The sequence below is a fragment of the Wyeomyia smithii genome, chromosome 1 (assembly GCF_029784165.1).
Source record: "Wyeomyia smithii strain HCP4-BCI-WySm-NY-G18 chromosome 1, ASM2978416v1, whole genome shotgun sequence".
NCBI lineage: Eukaryota > Metazoa > Arthropoda > Insecta > Diptera > Culicidae > Wyeomyia > Wyeomyia smithii.
The window spans coordinates 23,915,517-23,942,781 of NC_073694.1; the positions used below are offsets into that span (position 1 = coordinate 23,915,517).

General features: G+C 38.2%; 1 protein-coding gene across 5 annotated transcripts in view; it reads left to right on the forward strand.

Annotated features, from left to right (window-relative positions):
• Window positions 1-27,265, forward strand: part of LOC129717901 (uncharacterized) — a 121,831-nt gene that overhangs the window by 75,904 nt on the left and 18,662 nt on the right. For 2 of the 5 annotated variants that reach the window (XM_055668171.1, XM_055668174.1), the window contains one exon: window positions 13,055-14,366. In XM_055668171.1, coding sequence (XP_055524146.1) covers window positions 13,055-14,366 — 1,312 coding nt within the window. Of the gene's footprint in view, window positions 1-787; window positions 985-1,398; window positions 1,420-12,503; window positions 12,944-13,054; window positions 14,367-27,265 lie in introns of those variants that run through there. The other 3 variants (XM_055668173.1, XM_055668176.1, XM_055668175.1) reach the window with 3 other exon arrangements.

Here is a 27,265-nt window from a genome sequence, read left to right on the forward strand (position 1 = left end):
GAATTCAATATCAATCTGCCGAATAAAATATTTTATTACGTGTATCGATTTCGTCGGCAATAAACAGCCTGCGAAATCAAAACTGCACCCACCAAAGGTAAACAAAGCTAAAAATATCCCACCTCCTACCGCAAGCTTAACGCAAACGCATAGTGTCAAACTGTGGGTGCGAGTCGTAGGTGGTATCAAAGGTATGCACCAAAAAAGTAATTAAATAACACGCGTGCGATAATTTTCTTTCTACCGTGGCCAGTAAGTTTTGAATAGCAAACATATCAACCGTTGTTTTTGGCCCTGGCCTTCATGTGGTGATGTTTTGCTTGTAGGTAGAATACCGCTGCAAACTGTTAGTATGTTCGTGAAATCTTTAATAAGCGGCGAGTGTTGACAGCTGTCAGGGCATGCGAGAGCAGGGAAGAGTCGCCCACAAATGACGTGCCTTTCGCGTTTGGTTTTAAGAAAGCAGGAAACCGTAAATATCGGTTAATGTCCTTCGACTAAACAATAAACAATAAATTCGAGAAAAGTACCTGGTTACGGATCCACCAGAGAACCTCACGCACACAGATAACTCTATTTTAAAATTGCCGAAAATTTCCCATTTCCCCCCCCGTGGGATAATAGTGGTATTCGGTTTTGAGAATTTTTCGCAAGCGCCCAAATTCCGATTTGCTCTCCCTCTGGCAGACACACATCCAAATAAAAACACACGCAAACACACTGCGAAACCAGATGTGAGGGTCGACTAAATATTTTCTACCACCGCCAGTCTCAGCGCTGACCGCGACGCGGACATTTCGCGCGAATCTCGTGTATAAAAGCTGCTAAATCGCTCGGTGCGTGCGTGCTCGAGTGCATCCTTTTGAAAAAAAGGGCATCCCAGCCGAGAATTTAATTATCTAACACGAAGGACGACGTCGTTTGTTGGGGATAATTGGGAAATATTTTCCGCGAAAGTGAGCAAACCCTTAGATAGTGGATCAGGTTAGTGTACACATGAAAAACATTCCGAACTGCGTTGGTTTTTCCGAATCCCCATCCATCCATCCATCACAGTTGGTGTCGATGGTGGGTGCTGGCAGAAACTGTCATCAAAGTAGGCCCACGGCGCGGTGAATTGACGATGAATCGACGAACTGCTTGCTTTGATGTTTGCTCGTTCGAGAATGACCTACTCTGCTTGCTGTGTGATGTTTGTTTTTGTCGTTCGAATAACGGGTGGAGGGTAAAATGACAGGCAGAACAAGCTGAACAAGCGTCGCTTGCTGTTGCCTTGATTGGGACAGAACTGGCGATCGGCCCTCAGGGTTGAAGTGCGGTTACAGTGTAACAAGCATGTTTCTAGCGTGAAAAAGTGAAAATCTTTTACCTAATTTGTCGGCTTGCGCTTAGTACAAACCGAGAGAGAAGCTGTCTTACGTAAATATTACAAATATTCAAGTTCAAACTGTTTGTACATTCTTTCTACATTATTAATCAACTCTCACTATGCTCTTTCATTGTCAATCTCCGCTGAACTCTTTGTAGACCTTTTTAAGATTTTTTCCAAGTTCTACACACTTAAAAATTTTTGCCAGGTCTCGGCAATTTTTGCCGAGAACGGCACTAATGAGTGCTCCGTTCAAAAAATAATGACAGCTGTCACATTTTTTCGTAAATCTCGGTTCACCTAGCTGAAATTTCGGCCCAAAATATTCGTAATCGCGGTAGTGATAGCTCGGTAATATTTTATACCGAAATTTCAGTTAGAGATCTACGAAAAAATGTGGCATTTCTCATAATTTTTTTAACCGAGGTGCCGTTCTCGGCAAAAATTACCGAGGCCCCGTAATAAATTTTAAGTGTGTAGATTTCCAATATTTTCAAAACTTCTATTTTTCTTCAGAAATCCGTCTTTTTAGACTGATAAACTATTTAAACTATATTCTAGTTCCAGTATGATATATATTTATTTCAAGTTGTTTTAAGACTTTTCAAATATTCTAGATTTTTTATTTCTTGCCTACCGGAAGTTTAACTTACAGTAGTTACGTATAAAAGCTCGACCGTAGAATTTTAGTCATTGTATAACCGATTATTGCAGCAAGAGGATGATTAACTGTTACTGGATACTTGCTCGACCCGCAGCTAGCAGAGCAGCAGCTATTTTCAGCACAGCATGGCTAAAGAGCGGTCCACAGCAGACAAACCAACCGGCGGACCGTAGGACTGCACGGTATTGTTGAATATGTCCGGGCATGTTAATAATTATGTGTGGATCTGTCGCGTCTTGTGCAGTGCAATATGTGCGAAGCGAAGAATGACAAGAGAATTATAATCATTTGGTCATAATTGAAGTAGTTACATATATATTCTTATTTTTACTCGACAAAACCTTAATGACAGCGATAACAACTGCGCAAAAACAGTGTCTCGATTGTGGCCGGAGCAGCTATCGAAAATGTTTTACTCCCCTTACCATTTCCTAGTTCACGATTTTGACGTAGAATTATGTTTTCCGGCAACACAGAGGCACAAATTGGAAAACCAAAAACATCAAAAGCGTCACGAGAATTGTCGAATTCCAATAATCACATCAATTCTGTCAATTTTCAAGCTTTAAGCGCAGCTTGGAACAAATGTAGAACTGCTCATTTCATAATCTGTAAGGCAAAAAAAATCAACATTATTTCAAGAACGTGGCTCTGAGATGAGCTGGGATTTGTACTGGGAATGTAATTTGCGGGAGGAATGAAACAATTTACTTTAGCTTCAGCTTTTGCTTCGAATTCCAGTACACGTTTGACTAGCTCGTCTTGATATGCACCTTCGCTTGTTAACCGTTATACAGTTGACGAAAAATAATGTACCTACAAACAGTGTGCAGCGAAGTCCGTTCGCTTTTTTACCTTTCTTCATTTCACTTCTTTCACAGACCCGCCTAGTTGTTGCGTTGATCCTCTCGTAGATATTTAAGAGACGTTCAGGTAGGTATTTGAGGGACAATCTCGTGCTCTGCGTCGAATTGTTCCCGGTAGGTCGAATTTATCGTCTACTGCATGTTGAAAAGTATGCGCGTTGGTTTTGGAGTAACTATCGATCTCGCGGCTGTAATGGTAACTGTAATGCACCTTGCTACTGATGTGTATGAATTGGCGGGAAAAGCTGCTAGAGATAATTATAAAACGAGAACTATTCCGCGTCATCTTCGGTTGGCAATTCGATGAATTGAACAAGCTTTTATCCGGCATCGCTATTGCCCAGGAAGGTGTTCTGTTGGATATCTTAGCTGTTCTGCTCTTGAAGAAAGAAGGCACAATTCAATTAACAGTTTTGTAGAAGTAAGTTTAGTTTAGATGTAGTAAGTTCAAGTAAGTACCTAATTAACAGCTTTGTAGAAGTAGGTTCGTAGTTTTGCTATAAACAGCAGTAGGTATTATTTGATTTAAATTGGTATTAAGCTTTACCTATTTGAGGATGGAACCAATAGCACAATAGTAGGTAAATACAGCACCTGCGTTTGGCTAGGAGTCAGTTTACAAAACGAATAACCACGAAATTGGCATATCATCGTTTTCGCCCAAAACTTGCCTAGTTTAGAGAAAAACAGATTTGAAAATCAGTGTATGAAATTACCGCTTCCATTCCCACGAAAATTGGACACTTCTTGTTCGCATAAAACCTATTTTTTCTGACAAAAATTCAAAATTTGACATAACACTTTCTTCAAGGAGAACTCAACTCTCCCCATGTTGTTATATTTTGACGGTGAAATGGTACTTGACACTTGTGTCCCAGCAACCTTAAACATTATTTTCGAATGACTTCAAAGCAATTGAACAATGCTTCTCTTCAAGGTTACCTTCAAATAATGAAAAAATCAAGCTGAAAGAGAATTATCACTGAAATTTATATCATGAAAAATTAGAAATACATTGACATAAGACAGGCTGTCGTAATGCTTTGTTAACCTTGCGGTCGTATCTTAGTTATAAACTCTTTTTCAGTTTTTTTCTCATATTAACTTTTTCTGATGGATTCAAACACTTTTAGGCTTCTTTCCAAACTCTTTCAAACTCTTACAAACGTTTTGACGCATGATTTTTATTACGTATATTAGAAAGTGATTATCTTTCCAAGGTTAATTTTTTTCCTTGTTTCTTCTCAGCTTTTTTCAAAACTTTTCCAAATATTTAACTAAAGCTTAGAGACCCTTTTGTCTTCAAAATCAGCTTACATTATATTGAAAAATAAAAAAAAAAAACACGGCAACAAAGTATCTTTCGTTCCGTTAAAGTCATCAGAGATTCACAGGTGAACTCGGTCTCTGACAGCAACGAACACTTGGTTCTTTTCTTCCCTAACCTACCGTGAGAACGATCATTTCAAAGCAGAAGCTACTGAATTGTTATACCATGAAACGGGGTGAAATTGATCAATTTTTATAACAATTTCCAATTAACTAGCTTCATGTACATTTTTCCCAAAATAGTATAATTTTAAAACAAGTTCTGGTATGTGCTCCAGTAAACCTCTATGGCTATTTGGTGAAATTTCTATCGTCTTCTTCATGAAATAAACTCGATAATTCTATAAGGTATTTTTTTTCTTCATCTAAAATTCTATAAAGTACTATGAGGTAAATTGGGATGAAATTGAACACCATTGAAATTCATACATTCTTTTGGCAATATGCTCTTTTTCGATATGCTAAAGATAAATAATGATTTTTGTACTGAAAAATATCATTTACAGCTAGTTTGGAAACGAAAATAACGATATTTCAGGTTAAAATTTGTTTATTTTGGTTCACGAGCTGCTTGTTGCTAAATTTGCTTTTATTTCAAAAACTAGCTTTGAAATTAAAATCTTCGTGGTTTCCTGCGAATTCATCAGTATTTCTTTAGTGGTAGGGAATGATCATTGTTGAAAATTACAGTTTTTGAGCTTTTATCAAACTTACTCACTTCTCCAAATTTAACATAATTAACCCTAAACTGAGATTACTTTAAGTAAATTCAATACTTTTTTTTTGTTATTTGGAAACTTGTTTGATCAAATTTGATTGAGTTTTGACTGAGTTAGAAGAATTTTTCGAAAATATGAAAAATTGCACCGGGCATGCAAGGGTTAACTTTGACAGGTATGTGAATCATGCAAAAGTTGCGTTTAAGGACACGTTAACATTGCCTAGTGTTGTGAGAGCAGTATCTTTTGATTAGTATTTTTTATCACGAATTTTCAGATGATCAATTTCACCCCATTCCACGGTACCTTGAAAATGTAAACTTGCTCACTTACTTTGTTGGCCGACAAACCGTTCACCAATCTAGGGCCAAACGAATTGAGGACGTCCGTCTTCTTCTGTCGTGGGCAGCCGTTCTCCAGTCACCTCGTAAACCAACCGATCGTGGATCTTCTTCCACCGCCTACATGCACCGAGTGCGGGACCTACCACAGAGTCGACGGCCTCTTCCTAGTCCTCTGCTAAATATAGTTTTGGTAGCTCTCTCGTCAGGCATTCTGGCCATATGTCCAGCCTACAAAAACCTACCCCGCTGTATCAACTATCGGTACAAATCTTGATGCATGCGTCTGCGCCACACTCCATCTTCCAATTTACCGCCAAGTATCAATAGCAGAACTTTACGCAGAAAAATTCCGAGCACTCGTTGATCAGCTTTCTTCAGCGCCCATCTCAAGTACCATACTTAATGCCTTATAGCTTTATTTGTGTTTTATTATTGTTTTATGAAAGCTGCAATTATTAATTTTAGTTTTATAATGTATTTTTTATAATCATTTTGGTTTTATGTCATTGCCATGTTTATAGAATCTTTCACATCGTTTTTAACCCAATAAAAAAACTTCACTTTTACTCAATTCCGATTGCTCTGAACATATGTTTTGTTATGACTGTGAAACTATTGATACGACTACGAGATAAAACTTCAAAAAAGCCATAATGGTTTCACTATGGTTCTCATGAAGAGCTTGATATAGCTACTTTATCTATGCATAACTATAAGAGTTAAAATAAAACTGAATCGGTTTCTGCACTAATCTGTTACTTTTGAATATAATTGGAAGAAAATTCATATTAAATATATTATATATTTAGTTTCAAAACAAACAGTAGAGGAAAATTAAAAATTGTGGTTATCTCAAGCGGAGGCCTTAAAAAACTCATTAAAAAATAACTCCTAAAATTCTAAACTCTCTTTCAGCTTGGTAAGCTCTGCTAACCTATTAACAGTTTTGATAACAAATTAGTGCGCTTGGCAGAGGGATTTGCAGATGGTTTGTTATGCAAAACAACTTGTGTTGGGTACTTCATACTAGTTTTGCTGTGCTTAAACGCACTGCAATAATTTTATTTGGTCATTACGAATGCTAGTGAGATTCACTATGATTATATCCTAAAAACTATTGGTGCGATCACCGTTTTCTGCATCGGCTTCTTTTGAGTCTCAATTGTCCGCATCTCCCCTCTTCAGCCAGCAAAAGCACGGTATCCGGCTTAAATTCAAATCATCGGCTCTAAAAATCATATGATTAGCTAATTACATTACATAGAAAATTGACCAGTTTCTTACCAGAGCTTTGTCATTGTGAATGGTTTGCTCCTGTTTGTTATCCAGACGATCACTTGAGCAATTTAAATCCTTTAGCATGCTAACATCGCCTAAACTGTTTGTTTGCTGTAGTCGCGGTTTTTTTTTTCTCGAGTAGGAGGAAGAGAAACCAGATTCTTGTCTGCTTTTGTGTCCGATGCCGATTCCGTTTTCCGTAGTTTTCCTTCTACTGCTTCGCGATCATTGAAGACATTGGCACAATCTATCCGCTCCCAGTGTGCAGTATAAACGGAATTCTCGTCGTGCGACAGTTTTGCCACGATACCCTTTTCAGACCACAACAAAACACCATTTTGTTTCCATTGCGCAGGTACAACGCAACGTTAAGCAGGTTTCCCCTTTTTTTATTATCATTTTCAAGATTAAACCAACGAATAAAGATGTAAACAGCATTTTCACGAACATTTTTCTCGGAACTGTCAAACGTTTAAAACCGTGTTGCCATTGTTTAAACTGTCGTGAAACCGATAGGTATTGGATTAAATTGTATAATTTTGTATAAAGCCATTTGATCTAGATATTAATTTCCAGAGGCCACGATAGGAGAAAACAGTTCTGTTGCAGCTTTTGAAAGGTGTTAAATGCTTTTTTTGACGATGCTAAAAAATATAGCTACAATTTTGGTAGCTACAATTTTGCTAAAAAATATAGCTACAATTATGGTTTGGTGTTCAAATAACATTTTTCAGCCTAACTTAAATGCAGTTTTCCTACATCTGCTTTTGGAAAGGGTTCCGAATTAAGGAATGGTGCCTTTCTAAACTTTTTTTTTTTTCAAAATTCAATGAATCGAAAAGCCCTATATTTTGAAGAATAAAATGATTTATTTTTGAACAATTTAGGAGTTATTTTCCAATTACATAATTTTGAAAGCGCTTCTCTTTTTAGGTCCTATCGGGTCAACAAACCACCGAAACTTTTGATTCGCCGGCAATGTTTTAAGTGATTTTAAGTGATTTTAAGTAGGCCCTCCTGAACTATATGCAGCTATATAGTAGTTCGGAAGTAGCACTGATCATGCAATTAGTTTTAAGTGAGGTTTTATAATGTTTTCCAGGATTACTGCTATAAATATGTTTTAAAGCCCAAAATGTTATTTGGGCACCTCGTTGATGTTGGAAAAGGAGTTTCTGAGCAGAGGTGGATGACCACTTGAGTGGCCATTTTTGTAACATCTTGCGGGTTCGATGAGCGCCGGGTGGAAAGAGTTTCCTTTTTTACTCCAAAAATAAGCCATGAAAATTTGAAGTTGATCCGAGTTCATTGAATGGACCCACACAATGCTTATATTTAAAAAAATTGATTCTCATAAAAACGGCTGTTTTTTATCTCTCTTGAAGTTTTTGGCCTTTGTTTCCTAAAATATTAGTACATATTTTGCGTTGAAATACTCTTTAATTATAAAAAACATATCATTAGGGACATTCACATAAAACGTAACGTTAAATTTTATGAATTTTGAATAGCTCGCAACCCTAAATAGCGTAATTTTGCATGGGGGCCTCACGCAATGAAACTCTTCGTTGAATATTCCCTTCTTCTGAGTACGTTACGTAATAAATGAATGACCTCTTATATTCGTTAGAGAATTTGAAGCTGCCATTCAGTGATTATATCTTAATTCGTACTTCGTTGCAGCAACTGCATGAAGTGAATCGTCACAATCGGATTGGTGAAGCAAAATTATTAAAATTATTAAGAACTTTTTGTATGGATTTAATGTTAGTTTTAGTATTATTATTATTATTATTATTCTATGAAACAGTTCAGCACTAGTGATCTAAATTCACTAGGATGGTGAATTTTATCAGATATAGTCGGTAGATCTCATGTTGATTGAATTGCAATTCTATAAGTTACGATGAAACAGCAAAGTTCTTGGGCGCGCTTAAAATTGATTCAAGCTCCGGCAAAAAAATCGCCCAAGAAGTTCATAATACGCTAGTGGATAGGAATAATTCGAAAAAGCTTCGAAAACTAATCAATAGTTTTTGTTCTCTTCATATCTATGAATTTTCATACAAAATATAGGATAATCGCTCCATTATTTATCACAACAGCTAGGTGCACCTATATTCATCTTATTTCTCTCATTTGTCCAATTTACCGTCAAATTTCTACAAATTTTGAAAGTAAATCTATTTACTTCTCGATTCTATCAAGTGTTTGAAAGTTTTACTTTGAAAATTTGGTAAAATTTGACGATAAATTGATAAAAAAGACGTGATGAAATGAATATAGGTACTGAGATGAATATAGGAGCGATTACCCTATTACAGGGCAAAAGCATAGGATAAACACCTTTTTTCAACCGTTTATAAGAGCATCAATCAAGTTAGCGGCGATTATAAAGAGCTCTTCGAGGTAGCATTCACATTTCTTAGTTGTGAAGCGACCCTTTTTCACTTATCACACGCAAATTCGTGGCAAAACAACATTCATTATCTGAAAAAATATTTGCTTTGATCATTTGTCATAAATTGCATTCGAGACATATTCGATTATAGTCAAACTTCACATTCAGGTGTTTTTCGGATGTACGAATGCTATCCAATGTATTAATAAAGCTATGAATTTTCTAAGTGATTCTTTCGCATGTGCCGAAACTGATAGTCGTTCAGACGCTGTAACTGAAAAGATGCAGAATCGCTTGTGGTATTTAAGCCCAGAGTATGTTGTATAAGCTTGATTTCCCGCTTAAAATCAAACCAAAAACGATCAGGCGATTAAAAGCGAAAGGTCCCTAAGGTGAAACGGTATTGAAACCACCAACAGCCAATTTCGAGCCATGACTTCGAATTTTTAGAAGCACAAGACTCGGAAATAAATAATGCATTCCCTGTGAAAACACTATTTTACGTTTGCTTCACCGCAGCAAATATAAAATAACGTTTTCACAGGTAACGCATTAATTGTCACCGAGCCTTGTGCCTTTGAAAATTCAAAGTGGTGGCTCGAAGTCGACCATTTCTGGTTTCAATACCGTTTGGCCATAAATAGCTGATGACGAATATCGCAAGCATTCAAATCCTGAACAGTTACTAGTATGTAATTTATCCCATCTCGTTTTATACAAAACCAATGCTTCTGTTTTGAACTTAATATTGATTTTTTCGAAATAGAAAAATAATGAGGAATAGCAAATTTCTGTCAAAAATTATTCGCTATAAACGACAGTACTTTTCAGTTGTTTTGTGTTTTTTTATTTTTATTTTTTATAAGCTTTCTGGAGCTCATCCAAGCTCACTCAGCTCCGGTTCACAGCTTATCCTATGAAAGAGAAGGCGATTACCGAAACCCAGACAAAGATATCCACCGGGGTTGGGACCGTATCTTCATTGAAGTTATTTGTATTTGTTATTTGTGTAGTTAGCACCCCGAGGAGGTTGAAATAGGGATGTTCTCGCGAAAGCTGACAGGTCGTAGCAAGACCTCTTCCTTTTCCTGTTATCAAAATTCGCTAACCAACCTAGATTATTGCATCAATTTGCTCATCGATTAAAAAATGAGGTTCCCCGCCAGATATTTTGGCTTCAAAATCTTCTCCCTTGGTTTAGGATCTTAAAAGTTTATAATTTGGATATATTTTTATTTTGAGATTAGATGGTTCGAGAGTTTCGGGATATATTAATTTAGGAATATTAAAATCTAGAGATAGTAATTCATAATTCTGAGGTTGTAAAATTTAATAATTTTTTGAATCAAATTTCGGAGATTGTTGGGTTGTGTGATATGAAAATTTAAAAAAATAACAGGAGGGTTGTGTGCAAAGCCACGACCGCAAGGTTGAAGTAGAATACTTTTACAAGAAAGATAACCCGGCTGCTTGCGTGTCAGTCATTTTTTCTAGTAAATAAACGTTAACTAATCAGATCAATCGAATTTTGCGCTTCAACAAGGATTGACCATTTTCAATAATATAGTAAGCTGCTTGTCATGGTTGGGGCTTGACAATTTTTAAATTTTGAGATGTAATTTTTTCGAATTTTTTGCTCATGACTGAAGGAAAAGATAATTCAGTACGTTTTGAGAAACGGAGATGTAGTGAAATTTATAACTTTTACAAATTTAAAAATGGGAATTAACTCATTAGAAAATATTAATTCTTCATTCAGTTTTTATTTCATCCTGAAAAGGACAATTTGTTGTTTCTTTTTAGTATCGGATAAGTTGCCGATCACATCTTTGCGTTATCACTGACAGGGCGAAAAAAGTATTCCTTGTGATAATATATAAACAGTGAAAAGCTGATTTAACACTCAAAACTAGACGGCTCACGTGTTATCAAAATGAGTCAACTGTTCATTGAATGTATTTACTAGTGCCCACTATCGCACAGAGACTGCATTTCACTAAAGTGCCTCACTGCATCAGCCGCTATCGATGCTGAGATCCGCTGCAAATAGTGCGCTATCTATAGCCATGCCACAGTTGTGGCCGCTATACGCTGCCATTGGTATCCACTGTCCCTGCATCAGCTGGTTTAGCTGCTATCGTTACTGGAATCCGCTGCAACTAGTGCGCTAGCCATTGCTACGCCACAGCTGTGGCCGCTATCCGCTATCGCTGGTATCCACTGCACTGCTAGCGCTGCTGCTAAGGGAGGCCGACTGCTGTTGTTGCTGTCTAAAACTATTATGAGCGGCTTCGGCTGAAACAGGCTCTTATATAGGCCAAATAGCATGTTTCAAATTGCAAGGTATATGATTCTGTCGACCGTGCTTGGGAAGTAATCATATAACGATCAATCAGAGGTCGATTTTTTCGTTTTGACAAGGCTTGACTATTTTTAATAGTACAATAGTGTGAATGATAAAATTACAATTATCTTCTTTTGGAAAGAATCTTAGAATATTTTCCAATCTAATACTGCAAGAACGAAGGAAATCCATCGAATACTAACCGATTTTTTAGCATTTGAAATTGGACATATTTGTCACTTTTTTCGGTATTAGATTTTCATTACACATCCCTATTTAGCCGACCTTCCTGAGAGAAGTATTCCACTTCAAATTTCGACTTTAAAATTGCCCAACTTCAAAATTGCATGTTTGGAGGCAACAACAATATCGCATGATATTACACACAGTCATCCGAGAATTATGGTTTAGTATTTAAGAATTTTGTATTACAATGCTTGAAGGATAGGATGAGGAACTTTTAACATCTCTTGGTTCAAAAATCTTTCGACTCTTCAATTCAAACAAACGAATAACGACGCAAAAATTAACCAATATATGACCCCTGAGTGAAATTTAACATATCAACAATCGAAGAGTGTCTCCCCACTATCCCGAGTGAAGAGCAATAGTGTTGTTTACATTTCTCCGAACAGACATAATAACAAATTAAACGATCAACGCAGCAATCGTTCCAGAAATAGCTGTCATCCATTTAAACTTGCATTTTATAGCTTTTCAGATCCATTCAGGATGGCAGCAAGTCTACCTCACTTATTTTCCTCTTGATCCCGATGAATACCTGCCGAACTCACCACCCTCACTTTCGCACCACAACAGTGTCTACGACGGGTGGCACTTCTGGCACTGATCCAAGCAGGCAGACCGGGCCGGTTGCATCGTCCCAGCACAGCACTACTGATTCGATAATAATCTGCCGAGTGTGAAACAGAATTAAGTAAGGTAAAAAAGACAGCACAAAAAAAAAATGCGATGGCTCTGACGTTCAACCGGTCAGTCCGATTCCGAAAATAGCCCACCCACTATTCGAAAGACAGAAGAAAAAAAAACAAAAATGGTGGAGCTAAATTTAGAACCTCGACAACAAAGTCGCTTTCGCTGTGTGTAACTTCGAGCTGCAGTGCAAATCGATGAATGAACGTTGCCTAGCACAGTAACAATAACAAAAACCACAGCTTAATGGTGGTAAGTTGTGATTTCCGGTGCTCTCCGTTCGAAATGGAAGGTCACACAAGCGGATACTTTCACACGCACACACCGATTGGCGCCACCATTACCAATTTTTGTGTCGTTTTAAGGTTAGATCACCAATAATGTCGACAATGTGTGGCACAGCGTGCCACCGTCAGAAAGAAAATTGCTTGCTAATTTCTTGCACCTGTTCAGGAAAAAACAAACAAACAAACAAGAAAACCGGCCATTAGCAAGAACAACAGCGAAGTGTGATTTTTCGGTGCGGAGGGATGACACTTCTTGTCTCAAACGCGATGACAGTGAAAAATTCACTGCTCCGCTTAATGAGCCGTGAACCGTTCTGCAGTGGCCTAGCCGCTCTCGCGGTGACGAAGATGACAGCCAGCAGTTTATTTTCGTCCACCGGCGCGCACAGACAGCAGCCGTTTGCCAAAGGTCACTGCGATTCAAGTTCAGTGGCACTGCTGTTGACGCTTACCACTTAGTTGCAAGCAGGTGGCGAGAAACACTTTTTAATTTCTGTTTTTTCATTCTTTTCTGTTGCAGACCTTTCGCGCGATGTCCTCGGCGTTCGTCGTCGGCAGTAATGGGGTACACTCCAGCAGCAACAGCAGCCAACGGGACGCGAACGGTGAACTGCTGAAGCTGGCGCTCAAGAAACCCAAATCGTGGAAGTGGGAGCTGACGACTTCTAGCTCGTCGCCAGCGATCAGCTTTCCTAAGATCCAACTTTTCGACAGCCGAACCGGGCAGCTAATGGTCGAGGTGGATCGGCCGGATTGTGTGTCGAAGAGCGAAGAGCTGCCGAATGGTGCTGGCACTGGAAATGATAGCTCGAAAAACTCGCTGGAGCGCAAGGGTCGCGACCAGCGCTACCAACGATCACAGAGTATGTGCATCCGCGAGAAGGTCAACACTTCGGGCGAGTACTTGAGTGACGTGTTCGAGCAACTCCAGAACAAGGGATTGGGTCATAAGCTGGCGACAAGTGTGCACCAGTACCGAGTGGAAGATGGTGAAGGCGAAGCTCAGGAGGAACCTTCACCACTGCAGAAAAGCAAATCGGTGGGTGAATTCCGTAGAAGTGTTTCCGTTGATCAGGTTCCGACCAAGAAGAAAGTGCTTAGATCGGTTTCCAGCCGATCCAGTTCGATCCTCGGCCGTATCAGTGAATTGTACAAAAGTTCAACCGAAGAAGAACCATCGCCGGTTGCTGCCCCCGCCCCGCTTCCTCCGCCTCCGACGATACCAGAGATCAACATCCCCGATGAAGAACCCTGCCCTGCAGCACCAGCACCCACAGAACCCAAGCCCAAAATCTACAAACTGGTTCGCAGTAACGCCGGAACGCTGATGGTTCGAGAAGAGAGTTTCCACACCCAGCGTAGCCTGCGGCGGCGCCGCCAGGAACAGCTGGAGGCCGAGGAGCAGAGACTGCTCGCTCCAGCGGAGGGTCGAATCATGCTGCAGGACTTTATTCCCGAGTCCTACGACAGCACGCTTAACGAAATTGACTCCCTCATCTCGAAGGTAATGCTGTCGCACACGCTGCCAGCGGCCGACGTTGACTGCCGGACTGAGCACCGAAGACGATCGATGCAGAATGGCAGCGGCGGTGAGCAACAGTCGAAGAAACGCCGCTCGCGGCGAAGTGCCAGTGCGGGTAGTAATGCAAGCGGCTACGGTAGTGGCCGAAGCAGAACCTCAACTATTGAGCAGCAGCGAGAATACTCTTCTTCGGAAGAGGAATCAATCCTCCAGGCAGCGGAAACCAGATTCGGGTCACTAAAGCGACGAGGACGAGCGAAACATCGAAAGAACGACGCTGGCAGCGGGGAAAGGCCACAGGAATCGAACGGTAAGTGGAGAGCTTTTACTTTCGTTGTAAATATATGTTGAAGGAATGTGGATGTGATAATTTTTAGCGCAAAGCAATCAATTAACAAATAAAAATGGGTGGGGCTTTCGAATCGAATTTGCATACCTACTTCTTCGGAGCCGGAACGAACGATGAATTATTTATGCTGCTCGCTGCGAGGGTGAGAAAACTTGCTGCCAGCTGGTTTCCTTTCTAGTAACGAAAAAGTTGGACTGATCCAGGAAAGCGGGAAGTCGTTCTACTGGTTAATTAAAACTTTTCAAGGTGAAGGAAAAGTGCCACTGCAAGTTGATTGAGACTATGAGGATGTGCGCATGTTGAAGTTCGTTTTTCCATCTTCGAGACAACAGAATTGCGGGATTGCTTTTCTGATCCCATAATTCTGCTTGAAGTGTGATGAGTTTTTATTACCGACTTGAAAAAAAGCAGTGGAAAAGGTGCACGAGTATCGAGTTCTTCAAATAACGTCGCGATAGTAAAGACCTATTGAAATAATACAGGTGAAAAAAAAACGAGCTAAACAGAAATTTGAAGCTCATAATCATGTATATGAATTATCATATAAATCGAATAAATCACCTTCACTTAGGTACACCCAACGCAAACGGGGAACATTTTATTACTTTAGGGCAATTTTTTATTACTTATTGTGTCTTATGACTGCACATTATACATAAAAGATAATAACCAAAAAGTTATAAAAATTATGACAGCCACACGCTTGTATGTGTTTCTGCAGGAGAACATACAGCCAAGTACCGCAATGCATGTGTTAGCAAGACTTCACTCGCTGCATTTGTATTGATGCAACGATCAGGTTCATTTTTGTCCCCTTCATCCACACATAATCAGAATCTCAACCGTCAACCTCATATTTCTCATTAGAAACACTTTCGTTTCGTCCCCCAGTGTTTACTTGAAATGGAAATATGTAATACTGTCTGACCAGAGTTGCCGAAGTGGCGAATATTGTTCTGGATGGGCACGAGTTTTGTATTTTCAAACAGGTGCAAATGAGTTTCCATGAACCAATAAGTATGTGTTTTAGATATCTTGCAGGAAAGCTAATGTTTTTGTTTTTCTCTAACGCATTTTACAAATCGTCATGTCATTTCAAGACGCATTTCAAGTCTTTGAAATCATCAACGTTTGCATACTCTATGACGGGGAAAATGCTGCTTGGCAGCTCTTGTCATATATTTCTCTACTCCGAATGCATACAACGAGCGAACTAATACACGCACACCGGATGAATTGGAGATTGAAGAAACTTGTACCAAGTGCAACATATGCGACGGTGTGTGATTTTTTTTGACTTGAGATGGAAAGGAAGCGGTTTTTGACAGAAAAAATCTTGCATGTGGTTGAAACGACCATTATTAGATAGTCGTACTCCCGTAACACGTGCTAAATATATGACAGTATGTGTTGTTACTTGACTGGGGAAGAAAATTCTTTGCCTTTTAAGTAAGAGGTTTGTTACCTAAAGGCAATTTTGCGCTATTGCTTCTAAAGTAATAAGGAAAAGTTTTGCGTGTAGGTATAGAGAACAAAAAAGTTAAAAATTATGAAATTAGTAAATTTGAGCTGAATGTACCACAACCCTTCCAAGAAACTATGCAGAAAACGTAAAATTCAAGCGAAAAAGTAAGCATCTTTAGCCGCTTGTCATCGACTTGCCTGCAAATATATGCAAATGGAACCTTTACCAAATCTTTCCTGAGTCCGGACCCTTTCGTTTGGTGTTAATTTGATGATAGTAACTCGCGCGGAACACATTTAAAAGTATATATGAATTTTAATATGACTGGTGTGCTAATTTTGATAACAGTTTAGCACATACCTATTCAAACAATATCGCAATAGCAAAACATACCTGTTTTCTAAAGATTCATAATAAAAATAAACAGTTGAAGCGACTGAATTTGTTCTTAAGCGGATATATACACAATGTATAAAACATATACTGTTTAAGCTGATTTTGCAAGTGTCAAACACCTTCCCTTATCTCGTGCTCAAAAGTGAACTGTTCATAAAATAGGCCAACAAAAACAGTTTTCGCATTCAGAAAACACTACAACCTACATCAAGTAAGGCACAAAAATTGAGGCGAAAAAAACATGGCGAAACGGTATAAATACCTAAGACTGAAAATTTGCACAGGAAAGATAAAATAGAGGCCCAAGCGGCAGAAAGATGCAAAAATAAAATTAGGAAAAAGCTTATCAACTAATAAATACAAAATGCTTAATAGCACAAAAATACCAGAAGGCGTAATAAGACTAAGAAAGCTGACAAGTAATTAGTCACCAGAATGATGAAATAATTCGAACATTATTTAAAATCGAGGCTTGCTAACCACATAAAGTAAGCCAAATCTCACAAAAATGCAAAAGGAACAAAAGTGTTTTATTACAAAAAAAACCAAACTATGTGTAATAAACATATGAAATATTAAAAGAGACATAATGAAGCACGAAAAATAAATTGATAAGATTTACAAACCACAAAAATGTACAGACAAAATCAACAAGGCATGAGAAATCAACAAAACGATTCAGATCTATTTAAAAAATTTATAAGAAAGCATCCAGAAATTGATGAATAGAAAAAAAATCTTAAAAGGCATAAAAAATGAAACAAAAATTGGCAAGAAACAACTTAAATAGAAGTACGAAAAATGTTTAAAAAAAGTTACTTAAATGAGAGCGTAATAAAGTATATGAAAGGGTCAAAAAATGAGTCACGAGGGTGCAAAAATAGAGCAAAAGACACTAAAAGAACACGAAAATACTCAAAAAATCCCCAAAAAGCTGAAAAGTTGAAAAAGAACACACCTAAGAAGTTTCATAAGACACATAAAGGATAGCGAAAATTTAAAAAAAAGGTACGAAAGGAACAAGCACTACGCAAGCACCAAAATAAACAAAAAAAAAATAAATCAAAAAAGAAACGAACAAAACCCACTGTACTTGGAAAAATATAAATATACGAAATATGCAAATAAGCCATAACAATAAATAGAAAAAATAGAGGAAAAGCTGCAAACAAAACCCGAACACTAAAAAAACAACTCGAAAACTAGAATAAACGAAACAAAACGAAGACATCGAAAATATAACAACCGAATATAGAACTGTTTCAATCTCTCTATTTGAATTTTGTTATTTAAATAATACTCACGAAAAGGAAATAATATATAAAAGTTATTAAAAAGTCACAAAATGGTTTCAATCTAATAGAAAAGGTACTAAATAGAAACAATTCTTACGTTTTGAAGACACTAAAACTATCTGAAGCTATGCTCTGCCTACTGCCTCTACATCTTCATGTGAAAAAAGAAGCAGAGCTTGGCGCTCTAAGGTTGCAAAAGAGGAAAACTATACTCGAAAGGGACCAAATCGGCCACCTTCGCATACTTAGGGAGTTCAAACTATGCCATATATATCTGCGCAAAAATATTTCTGAAACGCAACTAAAGACATGCGAAAATCGGTATATTCTCGGACAGTCAAGCAGCACTACTAGCTCTTAAGTCCGTAAAATGCGCTTCCAAACTTGTTTGGGAATGCATTGAAACTCTACGGGAACTTTCCTGACATAACTCAGTTTTTCTGTTTGGGGTGCCCGGCCAAAAATTGACTCCAGTCGCCATTTTTGAATACAAGATAGAAACTTCTGGGAAACAACTAAAAATGACTGAATACTATCCAAAATGATCACAGTAGGTCAAAATCGACCCTGAACACCATTTTGAATGCAGAGATGACGGATTCCTGTTTCTGGGAAACAGCGGAAAACCTCCGAATATCACCCATTAAGGGTATTTCTGGAATTGTGGTGATGTGCAGTAGCCAAAAGGCGAGGATGTTCTTGATACGATGAAACCAATCATTTCAAACAATTTGTTTTTCGAGTTTGAACGTTTCTCTCATCCGATTCTATTCGCAGACTACAAACAAATCGTATTGGATGTAGATGGAATAGGGTCACTTTATAATAATTCAATGCTAACGTAAGAATTAGCACAATAATCGCGAACACAGACGGAACACGACGAGTGATTAGACAAGACACTTATTGCTCTTACAGATATAAAAGGATAATATTAAAATTACCTTTCGTCTACCGGTTTCGGGCTATACATTGCCCATCGACAGGACGAGATCCCATGTTCAACCACATGGTTATTTAACATATTTGTTACAATGCATAGTTTTCCATCACATATAAAAATGCCAATATTTCAGCTCCCCGATAAGATATCAAGTAACTTTTTCCATGTAAATTTTCGCCGTTAATCTCGCTTCCCAATGAAAATTTCAATTCTTGATCAAAAATTTTTTTTATTTGTGTTTTGAAGGGTTTTATCTGAAAATTATTAGTAAAAAAAATTTTTGTGATGTTTAATGGGCTCTAGGAGTCAAAAAACTGAATGCAATGCTGAACTGAACCATGCGAAATATTCAAAAACAACCCCACAAAAACAAAAAAATATATGGAAAAATTAAGGAATCGAACAGAATTGAAAAAAGTGCAAGAGAGTGGGTTTGTAGCTTAAGAAAGTCATTTTTTCATAAATCACGTTTGGGCAACCTGAAAACATTTTTTTAGAAAGTCGAAATGTTCTACAAAAATGCTACAAATAACATTATCTTTCAATTTAGGGCTGAGCACCTTGACTTTTTCAACATCGATTTTTTTTTGGGACGTCCTACGGTGGAATCAATTTAGAATGTTTAAAACTATTTAAATATAGCAAACAATAAGCTGGACGAAAACTGCGGGGTCAGCTAGTATGCTATAAATATGCAGTATACAGTATATTACAGGATCAAATCCAAAGAACACATAAAAAAGGGTAGATAATCACTAAAAAATAAAAACGTTATGGAAAACACTAAAACTGTGTCTGTCAATACAAAATAGCAAAGTGACATGAAAATAAAATTAAAAAAATACACAGAAAGAGATTGGAAAAATAAAAAATACAAAAATATATCACGAGTACGAAAAATATGAAATAAATTAAAAAACCCAAATTAATCCACCTCGCGGTGAGACCCAGCCTTTCTCATTCGAAGTTATTATTTGTTTAAATAGATTCACACGAACACTTCAATTTGTTGAAGAAAAAATACACCTTGATATTTTTTTTATTTTTCACTCTAAATATCGGTTTTCTGGTATCCAAAAGCACACCTATACCGAACATTTTAAACATAACATTCACACACATACATACAACATACATTAACACGTACACACGCAAATAACATGAAATATATATGTTTTAAATATATGAAGCGGATTTTTTTTTTTTTGATCGTGGTATAATCGAAACGCTACTGTACTCATATACACCTAGGTCGGACTTATCAATATATCATTTTAGATTCCACTATTGACGCTTTTTGAGTAACGCTTGAAGAGAAGGGAGGGAGGCTTATCTGACAAAGTGTTGCCACCCATGCGAAAAATATTGAGGATCTATACAAAAGAAGAGGGGTTCGAAATTATTTATTTTTGTTTTGCGTCATCAATGGACGTTCCCTAATTGATTCATAAAATAAAGGAGAAATTCAAAAGTAATTGAAAGAAATTAAAGAAAACTAACACATGAAAATAGAGAAAAATCAAACAATGTATAAGAAAAAAAATATCAGAAAGAATAGATAAGAATTTTAAAAAAGTTCAAAAACATTTTTTTTAAAATATATTTCAAAAGTAAGTAAAAATAAATAAAAAATTAAAAAATAAATAATAATATATAAAACTATATAAAACAATAGAAAAAAATTTTTAAAAATTAAAAAAATATTCTAGTTTACGTCTAGGGTTAAAAGAAAATAAATAAATATACACTGATCAAAGTTTTTTCTACATTTGACTGCAACATAGAAAATAATTAGAGTCATGACGGGCAAAAGTACGCACTCAATTGTTTTTGGAACAGAACTATTGCAAACAATTATCATAAAATTCGGTTTTGTTATGAATCTTTCGCCTCCAAAATGTATTACCAGAGTTTTTTCGAATTTTGTTTGTAGCATGAGATGCGAATTTTACCCAGCATGCGGGACAAAAGTTCGCACTGTATGAACAGTGTATTTATTACACTATGCTTGAAAAAATTAATTGTTTTTCGCTGGTTTTGCACTGATTCTTTTCAGCTGCGAGCGGTGCTCCAAAATAATTTTCTTACTTCCGAAAATTCAATTTTCTGGAGATATGTTTGGGTGTTTGGATGATATATACCAAAAATCCTCATCTCTTTTCACGCGATTGATGTGTGCGCGCAAAAAAAGAATCGTATAAAAAAATCGCGTAATTTGGAGCAAATCGCGTAGAAAAAGATCGCGTCGTTACAAAATCTTTCGCTATGTGGTAAGTGTGTGTGTATGTGTGTATGTGTTTGTATGTTTGTGTGTGTTTGTGTGTGTGTTACATCTTGGTTCAGAAACAATATTTCCCATGTCACATATCGCGTAATTTCGAGAAAATCGCGTAAAAAAATCGTGTAAAATAAAATCAATCGTGTAAAATAAAATTGAACGATCTCAAACGGACACAATCTATACGGGCCTTTCTGCCGCTTTCGACAAAATAAACCATCGCATTGCTGTCGCTAAACTCGACCGTTATGGCTTCAGCGGCAACTTGCTGTGCTGGCTTGAGTCATATCTAGTAGGGCGTACTCTGAGTGTAAAAATTGACGATAAAATTTCTGAATCATTTTCCGCTACTTCCGGGATTGCTCAAGGTAGTCATCTTGGCCCATTAGTGTTTTTGCTGTACTTCAGCGACGTGCACTACTCCGTTTAATGTCCTCGTCTTGCATTTGCTGATGATTTGAAATTATTCAATAAAATCAAACATGCTGCCGACGCCGTTTTTCTTCAGCAACAACTTGATATATTCGCCCATTGGTGCGAGCTGAATCGCATGGCACTAAACCCGACTAAGTGCTCCATGATCTTGATGTCTGTTGGTAGTAGTTAAATAAACAAATAAATAAATTACGTAAAAACAAGTCGCGTAAAAACAGAATTCAGTGTATTTTCGGAATCGAATTGATGCTCTGAGATCAAAAATCAACTTCAGACGTTATTTTTTAATTAAAGATGGTGACTTCCGGTTTGCGGTAAATAGTAAAAATTGACCAAATACCACCCCATATAAATTATTTCGAAATCGAAACGATGCCATGAGACCTGAAAACGATCCCAGACGCCATCTTGAATTCCAAGACCCCAAAAAAACCCCAGACGCCAATTTGGATCCCAAGATGTCGGCTTCCGGTTTCCGGAACACAACCTGAAATGGCCGAATACCAATGTGAGTATTTCTTCAGGGATCGGGATGATGCGCAGACACCAGAAATAATAATTCCAAACGCGATTATTTAATTCAAGATGGTGACTTCCGGTTTCTGGAAAACATCCAAAATTGATCAAATACCATCGCATATGAGTATGATGCAAGAGACCTGAATACAACACCAGACGAACCAGAAGTCACCATCTAGAATTTGAAAATGGCGTCTGAAGTCGATTTCCGGTCTCAGGGCGTCATTTGATTGTAAGATATACACATATTGGGGGGTACTCAACCATTCTGGGTTGTTTCCTAGAAACCGGAAGTCGACATCTTGGGATCCAAAATGGCGTCTGGGGTTTTTTAATGGTCTCAGAGCATCATCCCGATTCCGAAAATACTCATATTACCTAGTATTTGATAACATTTTGTTGTTTTCCAGACACCGGAAGTCGCCTTTTGGAATCAAAAATGGTGTCTGGGGTCGTTATCCACACGCAAAAGTTCAAGTCTTGTACAATCATTGTACTTCCTGATTCGCGCAAATTTTACACTAAAATCGCACAATAAATGTGCAAAAACGATAACGCAGCAGTTGTACTGCGAATACATTGACATAGATTGAAATCAGAATATGTATCATATACCAACACTTTATTTCTCACATCGAGTGTATTAGTGACTGCTCTTTCTCTCTTGCTCGTAGATTTTCCATGCACGTGCGACGAGACTAGCACTAGATACGTCACATATAATTTGCAGGCTGCTCTTTCGCTTCTTTTTCGGTTCGGATTGCGACGCGCAAGACGATGTCTCGTCGTTCTACGAAATGAGCGAGACATCCGTGCTGTACATACTTGATGCCAGTTCTTAAGCAGAAAGGAGGAGGAAGGTTTTGCTTCTCGTTCGCTTTGCAATGCTGCTTGATACCAGCTGAAACTGTTTAGGTGTAGCAGTCTGGAGCTGACAAATACATTGAAAACACGCTAGAGCATTAATTGCGTTATGCCCAACTTGCAATCATTGTACTGGTTCCAAACCACATCAACAATTGCGCTAAGAACGCACAATTTTGTACTGGTTTCGCACCATCCAACTTTTGCGTGCAGTCTCTGGACTTCATCTCTATTACGGAAATACACATATTGGAGGGTATTCGATCATCTTAGGTTGTTTTCTAGAAACCGAAAATCGCCATCATGAAATTCAAAATGGCGTCTGGGCCATTTTCCGATATGTGGACATCATCCAAGTTGCAAAAATAAATATTGGATGGTATTTGGCCTTGTGTTTTTCATTGTTTCTTTCATTGTTTTTTGACCATTTTGAAAGCATATCAACGAAACGATTAAAATGGTTGTAAGATTCCATTTAAAAAATCATGAAACTATAATATTCCTCTGTTTCGGAGCACATCCGCATATCACTAGTTATTTTTGAGTAATTTCTGTACAAAAACATCGTTATTAAACACATTTTGAAGTAGAATACTTCTCTCAGGAAGTTCGGCTACATAGGGATGTGAAATGAAAATCTAAAACCGAAAAAAGTGAAAAATATGTCCAATTTCAAATGCTAATAAATCGGTTAGTATTCGATGGATTTCCTTCGTTCTTGCAGCAATAGATTGGAAAATCTTCTAAGATTCTTCCCAAAATAAGATAATTGTAATTTTATTATTCACACTATTGTACTATTGAAAATAGTCAAGCCTTGTCAAAACGAAAAATTCGACCTCTGATTGGTCGTTATATGCTTGCTTCCCAAGCACGGTCGACAGGATCATATACCTTGCATTTGAAAACATGCTATTTGGCCTATATAAGAGCCTGTTTCAGCCGGAGCCACTCATAATAGTTCTAGACAGCGACAACAGCAGTCGTCCTTCCTTAGCAGCAGCACTAGCCCTGTGGTTGGTCGCCACGTCTCAGGAGCAGCGCGGTTTTTCTCAGCGTGTGTCGCCAGACAGCCATTATTCCCCCCGTGTTGGGGCAGCATGAAGATTGCCATCAGGAAATCCAATTTTGGAAATCAAAATGCCTTTTTGAAGGCAAATAAACAAGTCATTGAAAGTTAATATTTTTTGTCAACGCAAGCAAGCATTCTGTGTTGCATCCTAACAATTTAAATTTGTCGCACTCGTCTAATTTACTGAATGTGAAATAGCTTCCACAGTGCATGTTGTCCGTGTATCTTAGTTCCCCCAATGTTAGGACAGCTCAAAGGTTGTAATTAGCAACCGATTTTGAACCGCAACATGCTTTTTTCAAGGCAAATAAAAAAAAGTAGGAGGGTGGTATTCAAGACACGACCGCATGACGTTGACTACCGTATTCTTAAAAAAAAAAATATTCCATTGAAGCAAATAGTAGAGGGAATTGCAACGCTTCTTTTACAAAACTTCTGTAACAAAATTTCGAGGCTCCAAAAGTTTCCGATTATTCTCGTCCAGAATTCCAGCCATTTTAGTATTTTGCAGTAGCCATTTATTACTAACAGCCACCAGCATAACGGGTGAAACCGGCACGAGATGACCGGTACTATTTTGTCTTTCCTCCTTTCAGCTGCTAACACCTAGCGCTGTCGTGAAATTAACATCAACATAAACATGCATTTTTGCAAGGTTTTTTCCGCTAGCAACAGCAATTGTAAAACATAAAATTCAACTAACCGCTTCTATTATAAAACTGCTAGGCACCAAAAGGTGCCAGTTGCCGATTTCTTGTTTACTGGTTTCCGTCCAGAATTCCAGTCATTTTAGTATTTTGCAGTAGCCACCAGCATCACGGGTCAAACCGGCACGAGATGACCGGTACTATTTTGTTTTTCCTCCTTCTAGCTGCTAACACCGAGCGTCCGTATGTACCCGGTACGGTTTAATAATGAAACTGATGGGGTGAAATGTTCGAACGATACGTTTTATACCAAGGCTTCGTCAGATAATTAGAAAAAGGGAGGGGCTACATAGATGATGGAATGGTAGAGACAAATGTTTCTTGAAAGCTGCGCCGGCCGCTGTCGTAATATTAACACCAACACAAACATGCATTTTTGCAAGGTTTTTTCCGCTAGCAGCAGCATTTGGTAAAACAGAAAATTCAATTAGCCGCTTCTGTACCAAAATTTCGAGGCACCAAAAGGTGCCAGTTGCCGATTATAGTTTCCTGGTTAGTCCGTCCAGAATTCCAGCCATTTAAGTGTTTTGCAGTAGCCATTTACTACTAAAGCCACCAGCATTACGGGTGAAACCGGCACGAGATGACCGGTACTATTTTGTATTTCCTCCTTTCAGTTGCTATCACCTAGCGTCCGCATGTCACTGGTGCGGTTTTGGAATCAGAATGATGGGGCGCCGGCCGCTGTCGTATAATTTTCAAGGTTTTTTCCGCTAGCAGCAGCATAAACATCGGAAACAGAAAGTGACAACAACAATAACAACAAAGTCAGATCGATTGTATCCGTTAGTGTCGACTGTGCTTGGGAAGAGAGGTAGTGATTGGCTGCGCGGTATGATTTAGACAATCGATATTAATTACCAATTTTTCAATAGTGTATCTCAAACAATAGTTTGTTTTTGTTACATAAATTTAACCGTAAAAGAATTTCTGATCGATTGATGCCAAAACCTCGAAAACCTGATTATAGATGACTGCAAAATAAGCGCTCAAAACCTGACCACTTTTCTCTGGTTTTCCCTGGTTGAATTACTAGATTTTCAAATTCAGGGGCCTAACTTCGATATAGACGTTAGTCAACGTCAAAATAATTGAAGGTTAATAATTTTCTGGCATCAACACAAGCAGACATTCTGTGCGGGATGCAATCAAATTCTGTTGTAGTTGTCTAATTTTCACTTTATTTAGTAAACCCCCCACTGTAGGGGCAGCGCAAAGGCTGCGATCAGCATAACCGACATTGAATAATAAACTGCCCTGTTAGTACGCATTCACAAAAGCAGTTAGTTCGACTATGCAGAGCTAATATGAAGTCGATTCAATCAATCAGCATAAACAGAATTTCGTCGTCTCCCAGCTGCCAAGTTGCAACATGATGCAACACGCAACAGCGAGCAAACGAAATCGCTTGATGTTACAAACCGCAATAAAATACGGGTTAAAACCGTTGCGTGTGTGAGACCACCATCGGTGTTTATTCGCTGGATACACTATCTACTGTCTACTGAACGCAATAATCTGCTTACATGCGACATGGGAACGGGAACATTTTCTTCAACCAAGCTGCACAACACGACACAAAACATGTTATGTTGTTGCTTCAAAGAGAATGCTATCGGTCCGGCTCAACAGAATGTTCACAAGAAATCATTTTTGTGCATCCGTGCTACGAAACTGAGGAAAAACTTTAGAAACTGAAAAAAGAGGTGGAGCTTATCAAATGATCGCTCTGAACCAGAATGAAGTCACACATATTTTTCAAGTTATATCATTCCACCACGTACGTAAAATAATTCATTCATATTTTCATCCCTATATAAGAGCCTGTTTTAGTCGAAGCCGCTCATAGTAATTCTGAACAGCGACGACAGCAGTCCTCCCTTAGCAGCAGCGGGAGCGAGCAGTGGGTACCATCGATAGCGGATAGCGGCCACAACTGTGGCATGGCTGCGAATAAGCGTAGCAGTTTCAGCGGATCTCACCATCGATAGCAGCAGGGCCAGCAGATGCAGGTACAGCGGATATCAATGGCGGCCACAACTGTGGCATGGCTACGGATAGCGTTGCAGTTGCTCAGCAGTTGGGCCAGCGTATAGCTGCCACAACTATGGCATGGCTATACATAGCGTAGCTGTTGCAGCGGGTATATCAGCATCGATAGTAGCAGGGTCAGCTGATGCAACGACACTCCCTTCAGTAAAATGCTGTTTCAGTGTGGTAGCGGGAAGCATCAGTAGCAGGCTTGCATGAAGTGAATACATCAGCCAGCAACTTTCTCTAAGGCCTCTGCCATAGTAGACGCGAAAAGCGGCGCGAACCGATTCGCTCGGCCGTAGGTTGATGTACAGCTCTACTGATGGCTGTATATTAACCTACAGCTGAGCGAATCGGTTCGCGTCACTTTTCGCATCTATTATGGCAGAGGCCTAATGGGAAAGTTGTATCAGTTTGTTCAGAAGAATATTATAGTCGGTAATATTACAGAGATGCGATTGCGTAAATCCGATTTTGAATTGAACAATTCTAGATAAACATTTCAAAAGGTCCTATCTGATTTCATCGTTTTTCCCGAGCGTCGTCTCATTTTGGTAATGGTTCAGCTTTAGTAACTCTCCCAAGCGTGGTTTTTGTTCAGAAGACTAGAGTGATCCCTCTGCTACCAACCTGAGCAAAGAACGTGTCATAAAAGGTTCTAAATAAGTTGTGGTGATTGCATGAAAGTGATCGATTAAAAAATCGATCAAAGCAGATAGGACCTTTTGGAATGTTTCTCTAGAATTGTTCTTTTGAGAACAAATAACACACTTATTTGAAGAGTTAATAGCTTTTGTTACCAATAGCAGTATAGTGACAGCCTCAGCGGTAGATGCAGATGCAGCCGGTACT